The 17,494-nt window shown below is 45.5% G+C and overlaps 1 protein-coding gene across 1 annotated transcript in view; it reads left to right on the forward strand.

Moving 5' to 3' along the window:
- LOC141112428 (cathepsin W-like) overlaps positions 1-17,494 on the forward strand; it is a 69,654-nt gene that overhangs the window by 12,616 nt on the left and 39,544 nt on the right. Inside the window, exons 3-5 of the mRNA XM_073605272.1 lie at positions 5,035-5,148; positions 5,249-5,391; positions 8,109-8,202. Of these exons, the coding sequence (XP_073461373.1) occupies positions 5,035-5,148; positions 5,249-5,391; positions 8,109-8,202 (351 nt within the window). The remainder of the gene's footprint in view (positions 1-5,034; positions 5,149-5,248; positions 5,392-8,108; positions 8,203-17,494) is intronic.

The raw sequence follows: 17,494 nt of genomic DNA on the forward strand, positions 1-17,494 counted from the left end.
CTCACCTCTCACAGCCCCTCTTTACAGCTCTTACCTCTCACAGCCCCCTCTCCATAGCCCTTACCTCTCACAGCCCCTCTCCACAGCTCTCAGCTCTCACAGCCCCCTCCACAGCTCTCCCCTCTCACAGCCCCCCTCTACAGCTCTCACAGCCCCCCCTCTACAGCTCTCACCTTTCACAGCCCCCCTCCATAGCTCTCACAGCCCCCTCCACAGCTCCCACAGCCCCCTCTACAGCTCTCACCAGAGGCTGCGGGAGTGTGTCTTGGCTGTCAGTGCAGCCCTGCACCCCTCGGTGATGGAGTGGCTGTGGCTGGAGATGTAGTCCCCCGGCTCCTGCTGTAGCTGTGCATGGAGTTGGCCAGCGGAGGATCCCATAAGACTTGGGGACCGGCACAGCGTCTATTATTATAGAGAAGAATGAATTAAATGGCAGTGACTGTTTAGTGGCCCAGACAGGGCTCAGTGATCTCTTGCTGCTGTACCTACCACTATGGGGAAACCCTACCAGGTGAGCCAGCATTCGGCATCCTGGCCCAGAGCTCACACTCCTCTCTCATGGCCCTGGAGCTGCTCTTGCAGAGTTTTGAAGAGGTGGTGGTGGGTCTGGGAGCTGAGTGTCCCAGGAGAGTGCTGACAGCCCGCACATAGCAGTCCTTCTGTCTAGGAAGTGGTGCCGCCCCTGTGAAAAATACCACCCAACAAAAACGCCTTCTTTGCCTCGCGCAGGTACGCCCCTGGACAGCCGATTTGCTTTTAGTAAATCAACCCCTTTGAGTCGCTTACAATTATATCAATAAGGTCTTCTGACTTAAAACAACTATATGATGACCTTATTCTACAAAATAATCTATACACATTCACTGCTTAAAGGCCATGTAATCTATTTTCACAAAGTTGTTTCTTACTTTTCTGTAAGGTTTTCTGCCTCCATGTAACATCCTCTGTGAGCTATTGAGCCTCAGCTTAAAAACTGGCAAAGTTCTGCTTTAACTGTCCCCTAACACTTAATCTGACTATAACCTAAACTAACTTAACTGCACCCTAACATTAACGTTTAACTTATCTCTGAAAATTAATTGCTAACGCTCAACCTTAACATTAATATTAAGATGTACGTGGAAAAAATACTTGTTTTTAGTCCCATCAGTTGTCACCAGAGCAGGAGACCCCATTGTTCCTGTAACAACAAAATTCAAAAATTTTGATTACCCATCACTTTCTGTACTGGAAACAATGGAAACCAAGAGCAATAATGAGGGTGAATTTCCCCAGCAAGGACAAAGACAGCAATAAAAACCTGACTGAAACCATAAATAACGGTTTTACTTTACAATTACTTTAATTTAATACTTAACTCCCTTAAAACCCAACGCTAACCTTATCCTAAACTAATCTCCAACCTAACTCTAACCTCCAAACTGCTGTATATTAATGACCTTGTAATGACCTGTTATTCTGAACTGCAAGATGGAAAATAGATGCTTTCTCATACCATGCATATGTTTTTATTTTTGATAGTTATAATTGGGGATGCACCGATACCAGGCATTTGAGCTAGTATCGGTATTCGTCCAAATGCTCCCGATACCAAAAATGATACTTTATGGTGCGATTTGCGTCAATACGAAATTAATGGGCGCAAATTGCACAGCAAAGAATCGTATTGCAATTTGAACAGGAATGCGGTGTGATTTATGACAGAACCTCATGTGATTTCCCCCACTGCTGTTACCACAAAATTCAGTACACCCCTCACAGTTTTGTAAATATTTTATTATATCTTTTCATGTGACAACACTGATGAAATGAAACTTTGCTACAATGTAAAGTAGTGAGTGTACAGCTTGTATAACAGTGTAAATTTGCTGTCCTCTTAAAATAATTCAACACACAGCCATTAATGTCTAAACCGCTGCCAACAAAAGTGAGTACACCCCTAAGTGAAAATGTCCAAATTGGGCCAAAAGTGTCAATATTTTGTGTGGCCACCCTTATTTTCCAGCACTGCCTTAACCCTCTTGGGCATAGAGTTCACCGGAGCTCCATAATCCAGTTCATCCAGCCGACAACTCCTCCCTCAGCAGGCTGACCATGGGTATATGTAAGAGGCCTGCCCCCTGCCAATCCTAGTTGGGGATTGGTCAGAGCTCCTTACATGCATCCCATGTCACTCCAGCTCTCTACCCTGCCCCTTTTCCAGAACATTCTCCCTGGAAACAGAGGAGGCGCACAAGAGCTGAAGTACATGTCAGTCACCTACTGCTATACTAAACCAATCCCCTGCCCCCAGACCAAACAAACCGGCCTAGCTCACAGCATAGGCCTGCTTAAATTTACCTGCACGGGCAGTTTACACAAAAACCTACACTAGCACCTACCTACCTACCAGAGGGGGCTACACTAGGATGCCCCACAGATGCTCAATAGGATTTAAGTCTGGAGACATGCTTGACTAGTCCATCACCTTTACGCTTAGCTTCTTTAGCAAGGCAGTGGTTGTCTTGGAGGTGTGTTTGGGGTCGTTATCATGTTGGAATACTGCCCTGCGGCCCAGTCTCCGAAGGGAGGGGACATGCTCTGCTTCAGTATGTCACAGTACATGTTGGCATTCATGGTTCCCTCAATGAACTGTAGCTCTCCAGTGCAAGCAGCACTCATGCAGCCCCAGACCATGACACTCCCACCATCATGCTTGACTGTAGGCAAGATACACTTGTCTTTGTACTCCTTACCTGGTTGCCACCACACACGCTTGACACCATCTGAACCAAATAAGTTGATCTTGGTCTCATCAGACCATAGGACATGCTTCCAGTAATCCATGTCCTTAGTTTTCTTGTCTTCAGCAAACTGTTTGCAGGATTTCTTGTCCATTATCTTTAGAAGAGGCTTCCTTCTGGGATGACAGCCATTCAGACCAATTTGATGCAGTGTGTGTCGTGTTGTCTGACCACTGACAGGCTGACCCCCCCACTCCTTCAACCTCTGCAGCAATGCTGGCAGCACTCATACATCTATTTCCCAAAGACAACCTCTGGATATGACGCTGAGTACATGCACTCTGCAACTTCTTTGGTCGACCATAGAGAGGCCTGTTCTGAGTGCAACCTGTCCTGTTAAACCGCTGTATGGCCTTGGCCACCGTGCTGCAGCTCAGTTTCAGGGTCTTGGCATTATTCTTATAGCCTAGGCCATCTTTATGTAGAGAAACAATTATTTTTTTCAGATCCTCAGAGAGTTCTTTTCCATGAGGTGCCATGTTGAACATCCAGTGACCAGTATGAATGAGAGCGATAACACCAAATTAACACACCTGCTCCCCATTTACACCTGAGGCCTTGTACATTTTCACTTAGGGGTGTACTCAGTTTTGTTGCCAGCGGTTTAGACATTAATCGTTGTGTGTTCAGTTATATTGAGGGGACAGCAAATTTACACTGTTATACCCCGTACACACGGTCAGATTTTCCGACGGAAAATGTGTGATAGGACCTTGTTGTCGGAAATTCCGACCATGTGTAGGCTCCATCACACATTTTCCATCGGATTTTCCGACACACAAAGTTTGAGAGCAGGATATAATTTCCGACAACAAAATCCGTTGTCGGAAATTCCGATCGCGTGTACACAAATCCGACGGACAAAGTGCCATGCATGCTCAGAATAAATAAAGAGATGAAAGCTATTGGCCACTGCCCCGTTTATAGTCCCGACATACGTGTTTTACGTCACTGCGTTCAGAATGATCGAATTTTCCGACAACTTTGTGTGACCGTGTGTGTATGCAAGACAAGTTTGAGCCAACATCCGTCGGAAAAAAACCTAGGATTTTGTTGTCGGAATGTCCGAACAAAGTCCGACCGTGTGTACGGGGCATAATACAAGCTGTACACTCACTACTTTACATTGTAGCAAAGTGTCATTTCTTCAGTGTTGTCACATGAAAAGATATAATAAAATATTTACAAAAATGTGAGGGGTGTACACACTTTTGTGAGATACTATATCTGGTAGGAAATCAGGGCTGCTGAAGGTGCTCACAGGGCTGGAGGAGATGTAGAGACAGTCCGCCCCCAAGCTGACATCCCTTCCACCCTATACCCATTATATTCCTGGAACTTCTCCAGCCCTGTGAGAACCTCCAGCAACCCTGATTTTCTACCAGATATGTACTGTGAGTTTTAACATTGTTTAAATTGACTAGATGGCCCTTTAATCCTTTTACGCACACAGGCAGGAATGGATAAGGGAAGTGGATTTTCAAATAATTTCCTGTATGCAGGTTCCCAACTTGCTTAGTAAACCAGCCCAATTTTAACGAGTAGATGGTTGAACATAAACACAAGTAAACTGGGTTGTGTGAAAAGTGATGCCATCAGCCCAGAATGTGTATTGAGGTGAATTGTGAAACCTAACTAGGCTTGTGTTGTGACAGATCAGGAGATGTGAGCAATGCTAGTGCTGTGTATTAGCTGTATTGTAATGATTACTAATGATTGCTGAGTCTTCTATTATAATAACACCCCATTGTTGTATCAGGCTGTTATACAAACAGTTAGTCTGCATTATAAGTAATGTGTATTCAGTAGAGAAAGAGAAGTTGGGAATAGGCAAAAAAGTGGAATCTTTTATATTACATTGCTCAGCTCAGGGGCTGCAGTGCCAGTGATTTATAGTGAATGACACGTGGCAGAGATTGGGGCCCACAGCCTAGGAACCCCCGGTTCACCTAGATGTAGGGAGCTGTCGTATACATTTATTCCCCAATCACATACACATACACACATGTCTTTGCAGTGTGATTTGCGCCAATTTTTTTTCTATTGCCGCAAAGTACCGAAGTATTGGTACTTGGTATCGGCGAGTACCTGACCAAAAGTATTGGTACTCGTACTCGCCGATAAAAAAACAGTATCGGTGCAACCCTAGTTATAATAGCTAAGGGATTTAATTTAGGTTTATTTTTTTCTATATAGACTGAATTTCTAGTACTGTATATTAGGCAGCACTGATGAACTACCTTTGTTACAGAGTTTCAATATCGACTATCAATATTCTCCAAAAACCTGAAAGAGGCAAAACGTTTACAGAAGGAGGAACTGGGGACAGCAACGTATGGTGTCACAAAATTTAGTGACCTCACAGGTGATATTTTTTTATAGCCATTGCTCTTTAACATTTTTTTCTGCTAATTAATCATCTCTTCATTGAACCTTTTTTTTTAAAATTTGTTATGTACTTATAGATGAAGAATTTGCAGGATACCATTTAAATCTAGTTGATGCACTGCCTCCAGACAATTTGAGAGAGTACGAAATAGAGGCCCCACCAAAACAAAATTCATGTGACTGGCGCAAAGCAGGTGTCATTTCAGAAGCCAAAAACCAGGTTAGAAATACACAAACCATATCAAAAGGCATGCTTTGTCAGAATACTTAGTAAGTAGTGATGGACTTGAGCATGTTCGGATCGAGCCCGCCAGGAAGCCGTCACTACACATCGTCAATCATAGGCAGTGAGGCATTTCCTGACTGGCAGCTGCACACACACACACACAAACGCTGCTTATGATTGGCAGTGTGCAGTGCCGCCTTCCTGGTGGGCTCGATCCGAACACGCCCGAGCCCATCACTATTAGTAAGCAATTGTTTCAGCAACATCATTCACCTACTGTATAAACATGAACAATGATCTGTGTGGTGGTAATGTACCACGGTCATCTGTACCATTTTTTGGAATGTAAAGTGAAAAATATGAAAATTACCAACATATGTTTAGATTTTATTAGATTGCCAACTCAGCTTTCCAGAGGAAATAATAATCCACCATGATGCGTATGAAGGCTCAGCAATAAAATATTGAGAAAGATTATCGGGGTTGAAGTCAGCAAATGTTTAATCCAATATAATATATTTTTCTGATGTTCACAAGATACCCCCTAACATGAAGTCTCTTTCATCCGATCCTTGTGTAACTTTTATACTTTTAATATCTTTTGAATCTTTACTTATGTTTGAAACTGTAACAACATGAATTGTATGGTAAATCAAAGGCTATCCGGTCTATTTCTTTCATCTCAATACATTTTCTTTTTAGGGCTATTGTACTTTTCATACCTGCACCCAAGTAGGCCAATCCTGTTCCCAGAACAAAACTTTTTCTGTTCTACTATATACCTGCACTTAATATATGGTTTGACCTCTGTTGGGTATAGATCCCACATCCCAAGGTTTAAATCTTGTTATCACCTTAATTTACTATTGTTGGCAGCGGACTCTACTTTACTATTATATCACATTATAAGCTTTTTTTTAAGCACTGCTCCCCATTCATGCTAAATTGTATTTATTTGGTCTCTATGCTTTAGTTAAAACCATATTCAACTAATTTGTTATTAAATCTATTAACCCCTATCCATACCATGTGCCACTCAAAGATTGCTGCTAGGACACAAATAGCCAGCTTTCCTTTGAACAGCAAAAGTACAGGAATAAGATTTAATACTTTCACATAAACTATTGTGTGTAATATATTTTTCTCATACATGTATATTATTCTGTTTTCATTATTCTATCGAATTGCTAACTTCCCATGATTCCATTGTTGCATGTGTAATACATACACTATATTACCAAAAGTATTGGGACGCCTGCCTTTACATGCACATGAATTTTAATGGCATCCCAGTCTTATGCCCCGTACACACGGTCGGATTTTCAGACGGAAAATGTGTGATAGGACCTTGTTGTCGGAAATTCCGACCGTGTGTAGGCTCCATCACACATTTTCCATCGGATTTTCCGACACACAAAGTTTGAGAGCAGACTATAAAATTTTCCGACAACAAAATCCATTGTCGGAATTTCCGATCGTGTGTACACAAATCCAATGCACAAAGTGCCACGCATGCTCAGAATAAATAAAGAGATGAAAGCTATTGGCTACTGCCCCGTTTATAGTCCCGACTACGTGTTTTACGTCACCGCGTTCAGAATGATCGGATTTTCCGACAACTTTGTGTGACCGTGTGTATGCAAGACAAGTTTGAGCCAACATCTGTCGGAAAAAATCCTAGGATTTTGTTGTCGGAATGTCTGATCAATGTCCGACCGTGTGTACGGTGCATTAGTCTGTAGGGTTCAATATTGAGTTGGCCCACCCTTTGTAGCTATAACAGCTTCAACACTTCTGGGAAGGCTGTCCACAAGGTTTAAGAGTGTGTCTATGGGAATGTTTGACCATTCTTCCAGAAGCGCATTTGTGAGGGCAGGCACTGATGTGGACGAGAAGGCCTGGCTTGCAGTCTCTGCTCCAATTCATCCCAAAGGTGTTCTATCGGGTTGAGGTCAGGTCTCTTCAGGCCAGTTAAGTTCCTCCACCCCAAACTCGCTCATCCATGTTTTTATGGACCTTGTTTGTGCACTGGTGCGCAGTCATGTTGGAACAGGAAGGGGCCACCCCCAAACTGTTCCCACAAAGTTGGGAGCATGAAATTGTCCAAAATGTCTTATTGACGCCTTAAGAGTTCCCTTCACTGGAAATAGGGGGCCAAGCCCAAACCCTGAAAAACAACCCCACACCGTAATCCCCCCTTCACCAAATGATTTGGACCAGTGCACAAACAAGGTCCATAAAGACATGGATGAGCGAGTTTGGGGTGGAGGAACTTGACTGGCCTGTACAGAGTCTTGACCTTTGGGATGAATTAGTACGGAGACGGTGAGCCAGGCCTTCTCATGCAACATCAGTGCCTGACCTCACAAATGCACTTCTGGAAGAATGGTCAAACATTCCCATAGACACACTCCTAAACCTTGTGGACAGCCTTCCCAGAAGAGTTGAAGCTGTTATAGCTGCAAAGGGTGGGCCAACTCAATATTGAACCCTACGTACGGTCTAAGACTGGGATGCCATTAAAGTTCATGTGCAGGTAAAAACAGGCGTTCCAATACTTTTGGTAATATAGTGTATACTGTATATTCACACTATTTGCTAATTTGTCAGTTTTAAACACCATCTTACTACTTCCTGAATATGGATTGGCTTGTTATTTCACATCATTTCTCAATTAAGTTTAAGTTCCTTTTTTAAATATATATCTGCAGGGCAAATGTGGTTCATGTTGGGCTTTTGCTTCTACTGCAAACATTGAGGCACTGTGGGGAATTCGTGGAAATCCAATGAATTTGTCAGTTCAACGTAAGTCTGATAGTGAAGAACTTTCACTTAAATATTATACTATCTTTAATCTGTCTGTAAAAATAAACGTTGTTCAGCCCGGTTTCACACATGTGCGGTGCAAACTGAAGCTCAGGTTTCACTGGGGAGATAAAAATAACTTGTTCAAAGGTTCATCTGCGTTTCAGCTGCGGATCAGAGAGCAGGGACAGGGGAGGGAGAGGGGAGGGACAGGGGAGGGAGAGGGGAGGGACAGGGGAGGGACAGGGGAGGGAGAGGGGAGGGAGAGGGGAGGGACAGGGGAGGGAGAGGGGGGGAGGGGGATGTGTAGTGAGGAGAAGGAGAAAATCCATGTTCAGAACGCATGTTCTGTTCAAAATCCATGTTCAGCCCGGTTTCACACATGTGCGGTGCAAACTGAAGCTCAGGTTTCACTGGGGAGATAAAAATAACTTGTTCAAAGGTTCATCTGCGTTTCAGCTGCGGATCAGAGAGCAGGGACAGGGGAGGGAGAGGGGAGGGACAGGGGAGGGAGAGGGGAGGGACAGGGGAGGGAGAGGGGAGGGACAGGGGAGGGAGAGGGGAGGGAGAGGGGAGGGACAGGGGAGGGAGAGGGGAGGGAGAGGGGAGGGAGAGGGGAGGGAGAGGGGAGGGAGAGGGGGGGAGGGGGATGTGTAGTGAGGAGAAGGAGAAAATCCATGTTCAGAACGCAATGCATCTGCGAATCAGATGCGTTCCCATAGAAGATACTCGGCTTGTAATTCGCAACGCAATGCCCAAAAAACGCACACGTTTTTTGTGCAATGCGCAGTGCGAATGCAACGCACATATGTGAACCAGATGCATTCATATGAATATATTTTAAAATGTCCTGCGAATTGGATGCGTTGTAAGCTGCATCTAATTTGCATAGGTGTGAACCCGGGCTTAGAGTTCCTGGTGCTTGCAAGAAATAGACATAGTTGTGCAGGATGATTGGTCCTGTATTCACTCTCTCAGGAGTGGGTGGGCCTGCTGGGTCCCTACCACAGTTCTGCTGTCTGTACAAGCTATGTGCAGCATAGTGATGATGTCACTGCTACTTAGTATCTGGGTTTGCAAAGGCATTTGGGTGCACATAATGGAGTTCGTATGCTACAGCTATTACGGAATATATTTAAATGAATGTTTCTATGTCCAAGGTTAGATTTTAAATATTCAAAATGAATGGATGTTTGCCTTAATGCAAAAAAAAAAAAATGATTTAGCCACAGAAGTGACGTATATTTCATTGGGGGAATGCTTTATCATGCTATAATAGGGCTATAATGTAGTTTAACAATTTATTGCTAAATGTAGGGAAAATGTGGGGTTGTTTCTTTTGGTGGAATTTACAAGTAATGTCCGTGATTAAGTACCATTCATTATCCATAATATTTTAATCACCAGTGTTTCTGAATAAGGTCCACAAGGGGTAGGGTTTGGTGCCTTTTCTTTTGACTAGTTTCTAGTGAGTTACACCACTGGTTGTCATGGGTAGGGATGGGCTTTATGTTCGGGTCGAACATGAGTTTGACTCGAACATTGGCTGTTCGCCCGTTCGCCGAGTAGCGAACAATTTGGGGTGTTTGCGGCAAATTCGAAAGCCGCGGAACACCCTTTAAAAGTCTATGGGAGAAATCAAAGGTGCTAATTTGAAAGGTTAATATGCAAGTTATTGTCATAAAGTGTTTGGGGACCTGGGTCCTGCCCCAGGGGACATGTATCAATGCAAAAAAAAAAGTTTTAAAAACATCCGTTTTTCGGGAGCAGTGATTTTAATAATGCTTAAAGTGAACCAATAAAAGTGTAATATTCCTTTAAATTTCGTATGTAACTTTTTTTTAGTATGCCTGTAAAGTGGCGCATGTTTCCTGTGTTTAGAACAGTCTGAGAGCAAAATGACATTTCTAAAGGAAGAAAAGTCATTTAAAACTACTCGCGGCTATAATGAATTGTTGGTCCCGGCTAGGGATGAGCTTCGTGTTCGAGTCGAACCCATGTTCGACTCGAATATCGTCTGTTCGCCCATTCGCCGAATTGCGAACGATATGGGCCGTTCGCGCCAAATTCGTGTGGCGCGTCACGGCCTATAATTCACTGCAGCATCACAGTGCATTGCTGGCTGATGATTGGCCAAGCATGCACTATGACCCGCATGCTTTGCCAATCACAGCGCCGTCTTTAGAGAGAGCTTTAATTGGTCAAAGCCAGGGTGGCTTTGGCCAATTATGGCTCAGGGGGTTTAGTACATGCCCCACACTATATAAGGCCGCCTCCACGGTGGCCCTGTGTAGTGTGTGTTCCGGCATTGAGAGACAGACAGAGAGACAGTGTCATTTGATTTAAGTTAGATAGATTAGGCAGGACAGTCGGTGAGATAGCTGCACTTATAGTGTATTGTGTATATATATATGCATCCCAGGTGTTTTGTGTGTGTGTGTGTGTGTATATATATATATATATATATATATATATATATGTATATATATATATATACACTGTATTCAGTTTAGCTAGATCTGTTCCTGTTATTATCTTCCTACTGACAGGCAGGCTTGTGTTGTTACAGTATTTACAGCTACCTGAAGAAAATTGCTGGTGTTCTTCTGATCCTATTAGTACCACAGTCAGGCAGCTAGACTATTTACAGTTAGTGTAATGCGTCCTCCTCACAGTGTTCAGCTAAAGCTACAAGTTAGTTTAGTGTGACCTCTGCACAGTGTTCAGCTAAAGCTACAAGTTAGTGTAGTGCGTCCTCCTCACAGTGTTCAGCTAAAGCTACAAGTTAGTGTAGTGCGTCCTCCTCACAGTGTTCAGCTAAAGCTACACGTTAGTGTAGTGCGACCTCTGCACAGTGTTCAGCTAAAGCTACAAGTTAGTGTAGTGCGTCCTCCTCACAGTGTTCAGCTAAAGCTACAAGTTAGTGTAGTGCGTCCTCTGAACAGTGTTCATCTAAAGCTACAAGTTAGTGTAGTGTGACATCTGCACAGTGTTTAGCTAAAGCTACAACTTAGTGTAGTGCGTCCTCCTCAGAGTGTTCAGCTAAAGCTACAAGTTAGTGTAGTGTGACCTCTGCACAGTGTTCAGCTAAAGCTACAAGTTATTGTAGTTCATCCTCTGAACAGTGTTCAGCTAAAGCTACAAGTTAGTATAGTGCATCCTCTGAACAGTGTTCAGCTAAAGCTACAAGTTAGTGTAGTGCACAGTGTTCAGCTAAAGCTACAAGTTAGTGTAGTGCATCCTCTGAACAGTGTTCAGCTAAAGCTACAAGTTAGTGTAGTGCGTCCTCTGAACAGTGTTCAGCTAAAGCTACAAGTTAGTGTAGTGCACAGTGTTCAGCTAAAGCTACAAGTTAGTGTAGTGCGTCCTCCTCACAGTGTTCAGCTAAAGCTACAAGTTAGTGTAGTGCGTCCTCACAGTGTTCAGCTAAATCTACAAGTTAGTGTAGTGCGTCCTCCTCACAGTGTTCAGCTAAAGCTACAAGTTAGTGTAGTGCGACCTCTGCACAGTGTTCAGCTAAAGCTACAAGTTAGTGTAGTGCGTCCTCCTCACAGTGTTCAGCTAAAGCTACAAGTTAGTGTAGTGCATCCTCCTCACAGTGTTCATCTAAAGCTACAAGTTAGTGTAGTGCACAGTGTTCAGCTAAAGCTACAAGTTATTGTAGTGCGACCTCCTCACAGTGTTCAGCTAAAGCTACAAGTTAGTGTAGTGTGACCTCTGCACAGTGTTCAGCTAAAGCTACAAGTTAGTGTAGTGTGTCCTCCTCACAGTGTTCAGCTAAAGCTACAAGTTAGTGTAGTGCGTTCTCTGAACAGTGTTCATCTAAAGCTACAAGTTAGTGTAGTGCACAGTGTTCAGCTAAAGCTACAAGTTAGTGTGGTGCATCCTCCTCACAGTGTTCAGCTTAAGCTACAAGTTAGTGTAGTGTGACCTCTGTACAGTGTTCAGCTAAAGCTACAAGTTAGTGTAGTGCATCCTCTGAACAATGTTCAGCTAAAGCTACAAGTTAGTGTAGTACGTCCTCTGAACAGTATTCATCTAAAGCTACAAGTTAGTGTAGTGCACAGTGTTCATCTTAAGCTACAAGTTAGTGTAGTGCGTCCTCCTCACAGTGTTCAGCTAAAGCTACAAGTTAGTGTAGTGCATCCTCCTCAGTGTTCAGCTAAAGCTACAAGTTAGTGTAGTGCGACCTCTGCACAGAGTTCAGGTAAAGCTACAAGTTAGTGTAGTGTGACCTCTACACAGTGTATAGCTAAAGCTACAAGTTAGTGTAGTGCGTCCTCTGCACAGTGTTCAGCTAAAGCTACAAGTTAGTGTAGTGCACAGTGTTCAGCTACAGCTACAAGTTAGTGTAGTGCGTCCTCCTCACAGTGTTCAGCTAAAGCTACAAGTTAGTGTAGTGCGTCCTCCTCACAGTGTTCAGCTAAAGCTACAAGTTAGTGTAGTGCGACCTCTGCACAGTGTTCAGCTAAAGCTACAAGTTAGTGTAGTGCAACCTCTGCGCAGTGTTCAGCTAAAGCTACCTGTAGAAGGTTGGTGGTGTTCTCATACTACAGGCAGGCAGTTGATTTTGCTAGCTGCAGTATCAGTGTGTGTGTGTATATATATATATATATATATATATATATATATATATATATATATATATCCCAGCTTAGTGCAGCTATATCTCACTGCAGAACATTAGTATGTCTGGAAGGCCAACAAGGAGAGGCAGACAGTCACAAGCCAATACAAGAGGGCAAGCAGGCTCTGTGTCTAAAGCCAATAGTGCTGGTCGTGGAGACGATGCATCCTCATCAGCACGTGGCCGTGGGACACGCTTGGCCTTTTTTTCGGCAGCTGGCCGTGTTGAGCTGCAACATGCAGAAGACTTGGTCGAGTGGATGACCAAGCCGTCCTCATCCTTCTCATCCTCTCTCACCCATGTTCAGGGTACTTTGTCTGGCAAAGCAGCTGCCAACGTGGCCTCTTCCCTCGGCTCAATGGCATCAGTGACTCCTTCCCTAGCCCCACCATGTTCTCCTGAGGAGTCCCTCGAACTGTTTGACAACAGTGTTGGGTACATGCTCCAGGAGGATGCCCAGTGTTTAGAAGGCTCTGATGATGATACTGAGTTAGATGAAGCCAGTAACGTGAGCACGGACAGAGGGGGTGCCCAAGAAGGACAGCAATCTGGCAGTCATGCTCCCCCTGCTGCAGCATACTGCCAGGTTTGCTCCAGTGATGAGGAGGGAGGGGATGATGAGGTCACTGACTCAATGTGGGTGCCTGAGAGGAGGAGGAGGCACATCACCAACGAGGCAGGATGCCCTCCAGGGGCCAGCCTAAGGGCAGCACACTGACTGCATCACACCGCAAAGCTCCGCATGTGCAGGGCGCTGCTGTCTCTGCACGTTATTCCATAAGTTCTTTGGTGTGGGCCTCTTTTGAGACGAGTGCATCAGATCGCACCACTGCTATTTGCAACATATGTCTCGTATCTCGCATGGCCAAAACATCTCCCGCTTGGGAACCACATGCTTGACCAGACATATGTTGACCTGCCATGCAGTTCGTTGGCAAGCGTATCTAAAAGACCCACATCAAAGAACAAAGAGGACCTCTCCTTGCTCCTCATCAGCTGAGATCTCCAACCCCACTATACCTTCAGTCCTCTCTGAGACCTGCACTGAGAGGAATGAAGGTGTAGAATTAGGTGTGTCACAGCCAAGTACTTGTGGGCAATCTGCTTTCGGTACACCGTCAGATTGTACCAGGCAAATTTCTCTGCCCCAGCTGTTGCACCGCCGAAAGAAGTTCGCTCCCAGCCATCCACATGCCCAGCGGTTGAATGCTAGCTTGGCTAAATTGCTAGCACTTCAACTGCTACCTTTTCAGTTGGTAGACTCTGCCCCCTTCCGTGAGTTTGTGGAATGTGCGGTTCCTCAGTGGCAAGTACCCAAACGCCACTTTTTCTCACGGAAGGCGATTCCAGCTCTCTACCGGCATGTGGAAGGCAATGTCCATGCCTCGCTGGACAGGGCGGTCAGCGGTAAGGTGCATATTACCGCTGACTCATGGTCCAGCAGGCATGGACAGGGACGTTACCTAAGTTTCACCGCGCATTGGGTGACTCTGCTGGCAACTGGAAAGGATGCAGGACAAGGTGCAGTAGTGTTGGAGGTTGTTCCGCCACCACGCCTCCAAAATGCCACTACTAATGATTCTGACACACTTCTCTCCATCACCCCCTCCTCTTCTTCCTCCATGGCCTCTTCCTGTGCTTTGTCCTCGGAACCAGCGGTGCTCTGTAGGCATTCAAGGGGCTACGCAAGTATGCAGGCCAAAAGATGCCATGCGGTGCTTGAGCTGGTGTGCTTGGGGGCAGGAGCCACACTGGGGCAGAGGTTCTGTCAGCTCTGCAGGGGCAGGTTCAGAGGTGGCTGACGCCACACCAACTTAAGGCAGGAATGGTGGTTTGCGACAATGGCACCAACCTCCTCTCGGCCCTCCAACAGGGACAACTGACCCATGTGCCCTGTTTGGCTCACGTCCCTAACTTGGTGGTGCAGCGGTTCTTGGGCAGGTACCCGGGCTTACAGGATGTCCTGAGGCAGGCCAGGAAAGTCTGTGTGCATTTCCGCCGGTCATATAATGCCAGTGCTCGGCTGGCAGACCTCCAAAAGGAATTTAACCTGCCCAAGAACCGCCTATTCTGTGACATGCCCACCAGGTGGAACTCAACGTTGGCCATGCTGCAGCGGCTGTACATGCAGCAGAGGACCATCAATGAGTACCTGTGCGACTATGGCACCAGGACAGGGTCAGGGGAGCTTGTTTTTTTTCCCCACGCTAGTGGGCCATGATCAGGGATGCATGCACTGTCCTGTCACCATTTGAGGAGACCACGAGGATGGTGAGCAGTGACAGTGCATGCATCAGTGACACTGTCCCCCTTGTCCACCTGTTGGAGCACACGCTGCGTGGAATAATGGACAGGGCACTTGAGGCAGAACAGAGGCAGGAAGAGGAGGACTTCCTTAGCTCTCAAGGCCCCCTTTATCCAGACAGTGTTCCTGCGTGCCCGCCGATCACGCAGGAAGAGGATGAGGAGGAGGAGGATTGTGTCAGTATGGAGGTGGAGCCTGGCACTCAGCATCAGCAGCAGTCTTTAAGGGATCATTTACAATCCCAAGAAACACATGGACTTGTACGTGGCTGGGAGGAGGTGGCTGTGGATCATGTCGTCCTTAGTGACCCAGAGGACTCCGGACCGAATGCCTCAGCAAACCTACGCTGCATGGCCTCCCTGATCCTGCAAAGCCTGCAGAAGGATCCTCGTATTCGTGGTATTAAGGAGAAGGAACAATACTGGCTGGCAACCCTCCTTGATCCACGTTACAAGGGTAAGGTTGCGGACCTTATCTTGCCGTCACAGAGGGAGCAGAAGATGAGACATCTTCGGGAGGCCTTGCAGAAAGGTCTGTGCAACGGGTTCCCAGAGACTGGGAGGTTACAAACTCCTGTTTCTGGACAACGTGTTGCTGAGGCTTTGGTCAAAGAAGGAGCGGTGGAGAAGGTGGCCGTCTGACCGATGCGTTCAGACAATTTTTTAGTCCGCAGCCCCAAGGTATGATCGGTTCCAGCAACCATCGCCAGCGTCTATTTTACATGGTGCAGGAATACCTAGGGGCAAGATCTGACTTAGACACCTTTCCCACCGAAAATCCTCTGGGTTACTGGGTCTTGAGGATGGATCACTGGCCAGAGCTTGCACAGTATGCAATTGAGCTACTGGCCTGTCCTGCATCCAGCGTTCTTTCGGAATGCACATTCAGTGCTGCTGGAGGCTTTGTAACCGATCACAGGGTGCGTCTGTCCACCGACTCGGTCGATCGACTGACCTTCATAAAAATGAATCAGTCTTGGATCACCACCAGCTACCAAGCACCTGATGCTGATGTAACCGAATAAATTTTTTTGAAATGTCAGATCCCTTCAAAGACTGCCTGTGCTGGTGCTGAGTGACTATCCTGTTATACTGAGTAATTATCCTCTTCCTCAATGATCACGATGATAGCTTGTAAGAACATTTTTGGTTCTGGGCGCCACCAGTCCCGCCACCAGTACCTAAGGCCCAATTTTTCAGCCCCTGTTTAACAGGTGCATGTAATTACAATTTTTGATGCAATTCTTTGCAGCAGGGCTAGTTCTTGCACTCCAACTAGAGTATCTGTGAGGTGGTGCAGTGTTGTGGCACCAGCACCAGTGCCTAAGGCCCAATTTTTCAGCCTCTGTTTAACAGGGGCATGTAATTACAATTCTTCATCTAATATTTCACAGCAGGGCCCGTTTCTGCACCCACCAAGAGTATCTGTGAGGACTTACAGTGTTGTGGCACCAGCACCACCACGAAAGGCCCAATTTTTCTACCCCTGTTCAACAGGGGCATGTAATTACAATTCTTGATCTAATATTTCACAGCAGGGCCCGTTTCTGAGCCCACCAAGAGTATCTGTGAGGACTTTCAGTGTTGTGGCACCAGCACCACCACCAAAGGCCCAATTTTTCTGCCCCTGTTCAACAGGGGCATGTAATTACAATTCTTGATCTAATATTTCACAGCAGGGCCCTGTGAGGGCTTACAGTGTTGTGGCCACAACAACACCTAAGGCCCAAATTTCTGCTGAGTATATAGGGCAGGCCCCTACTTTCAAACATCCAACTTACAAACGACTCCTACTTGCAAACGGAAGGAAACAGGAAGTGAGATGAAATCTACCCCTAGGAAGGGAAATTCTCTTCTGTAAGAGTTAATATGGGAAAAACTTTTCTCCTTTCCACTGATGCTTTATCACCAATCCTTGTTTTACAAAAAACCCCAAATTTTCAAAAAACATTTGTCATTGGGACAAAAAGTGAGGTGAAATCTTCTGAAGAGGAGCACAGACAGCAAAACAAATGTCACAGGGGTGATAACCCTTCCCTAGGTTTTCCAAAAAGCTTAAAATAGATTTTTTGGCTGGAGCTAAACACGTTAAAAATGTACCAGTTCAAAATTACAAACAGATTCTACTTAAGAACAAACCTACAGTCCCTGTCTTGTTTGCACTGCCTGTATACTACTGTTCAGGGTATATAGGGCCTGGGGACCCCACACCTTTCCTTTTTTAATTTGGGAGCGGGGTTCCCCTTAATATCCATACAAGACCCAAAGGGCCTGGTAATGGACTTGGGGGTACCTATGCCGTTTGTCTCACTGATTTTCATCCATATTGCCAGGACCCGACATTACATTAAAGCCGCAAGC

The sequence above is a fragment of the Aquarana catesbeiana genome, linkage group LG11, assembly GCF_042186555.1.
Source record: "Aquarana catesbeiana isolate 2022-GZ linkage group LG11, ASM4218655v1, whole genome shotgun sequence".
Taxonomy (NCBI): Eukaryota; Metazoa; Chordata; class Amphibia; order Anura; family Ranidae; genus Aquarana; species Aquarana catesbeiana.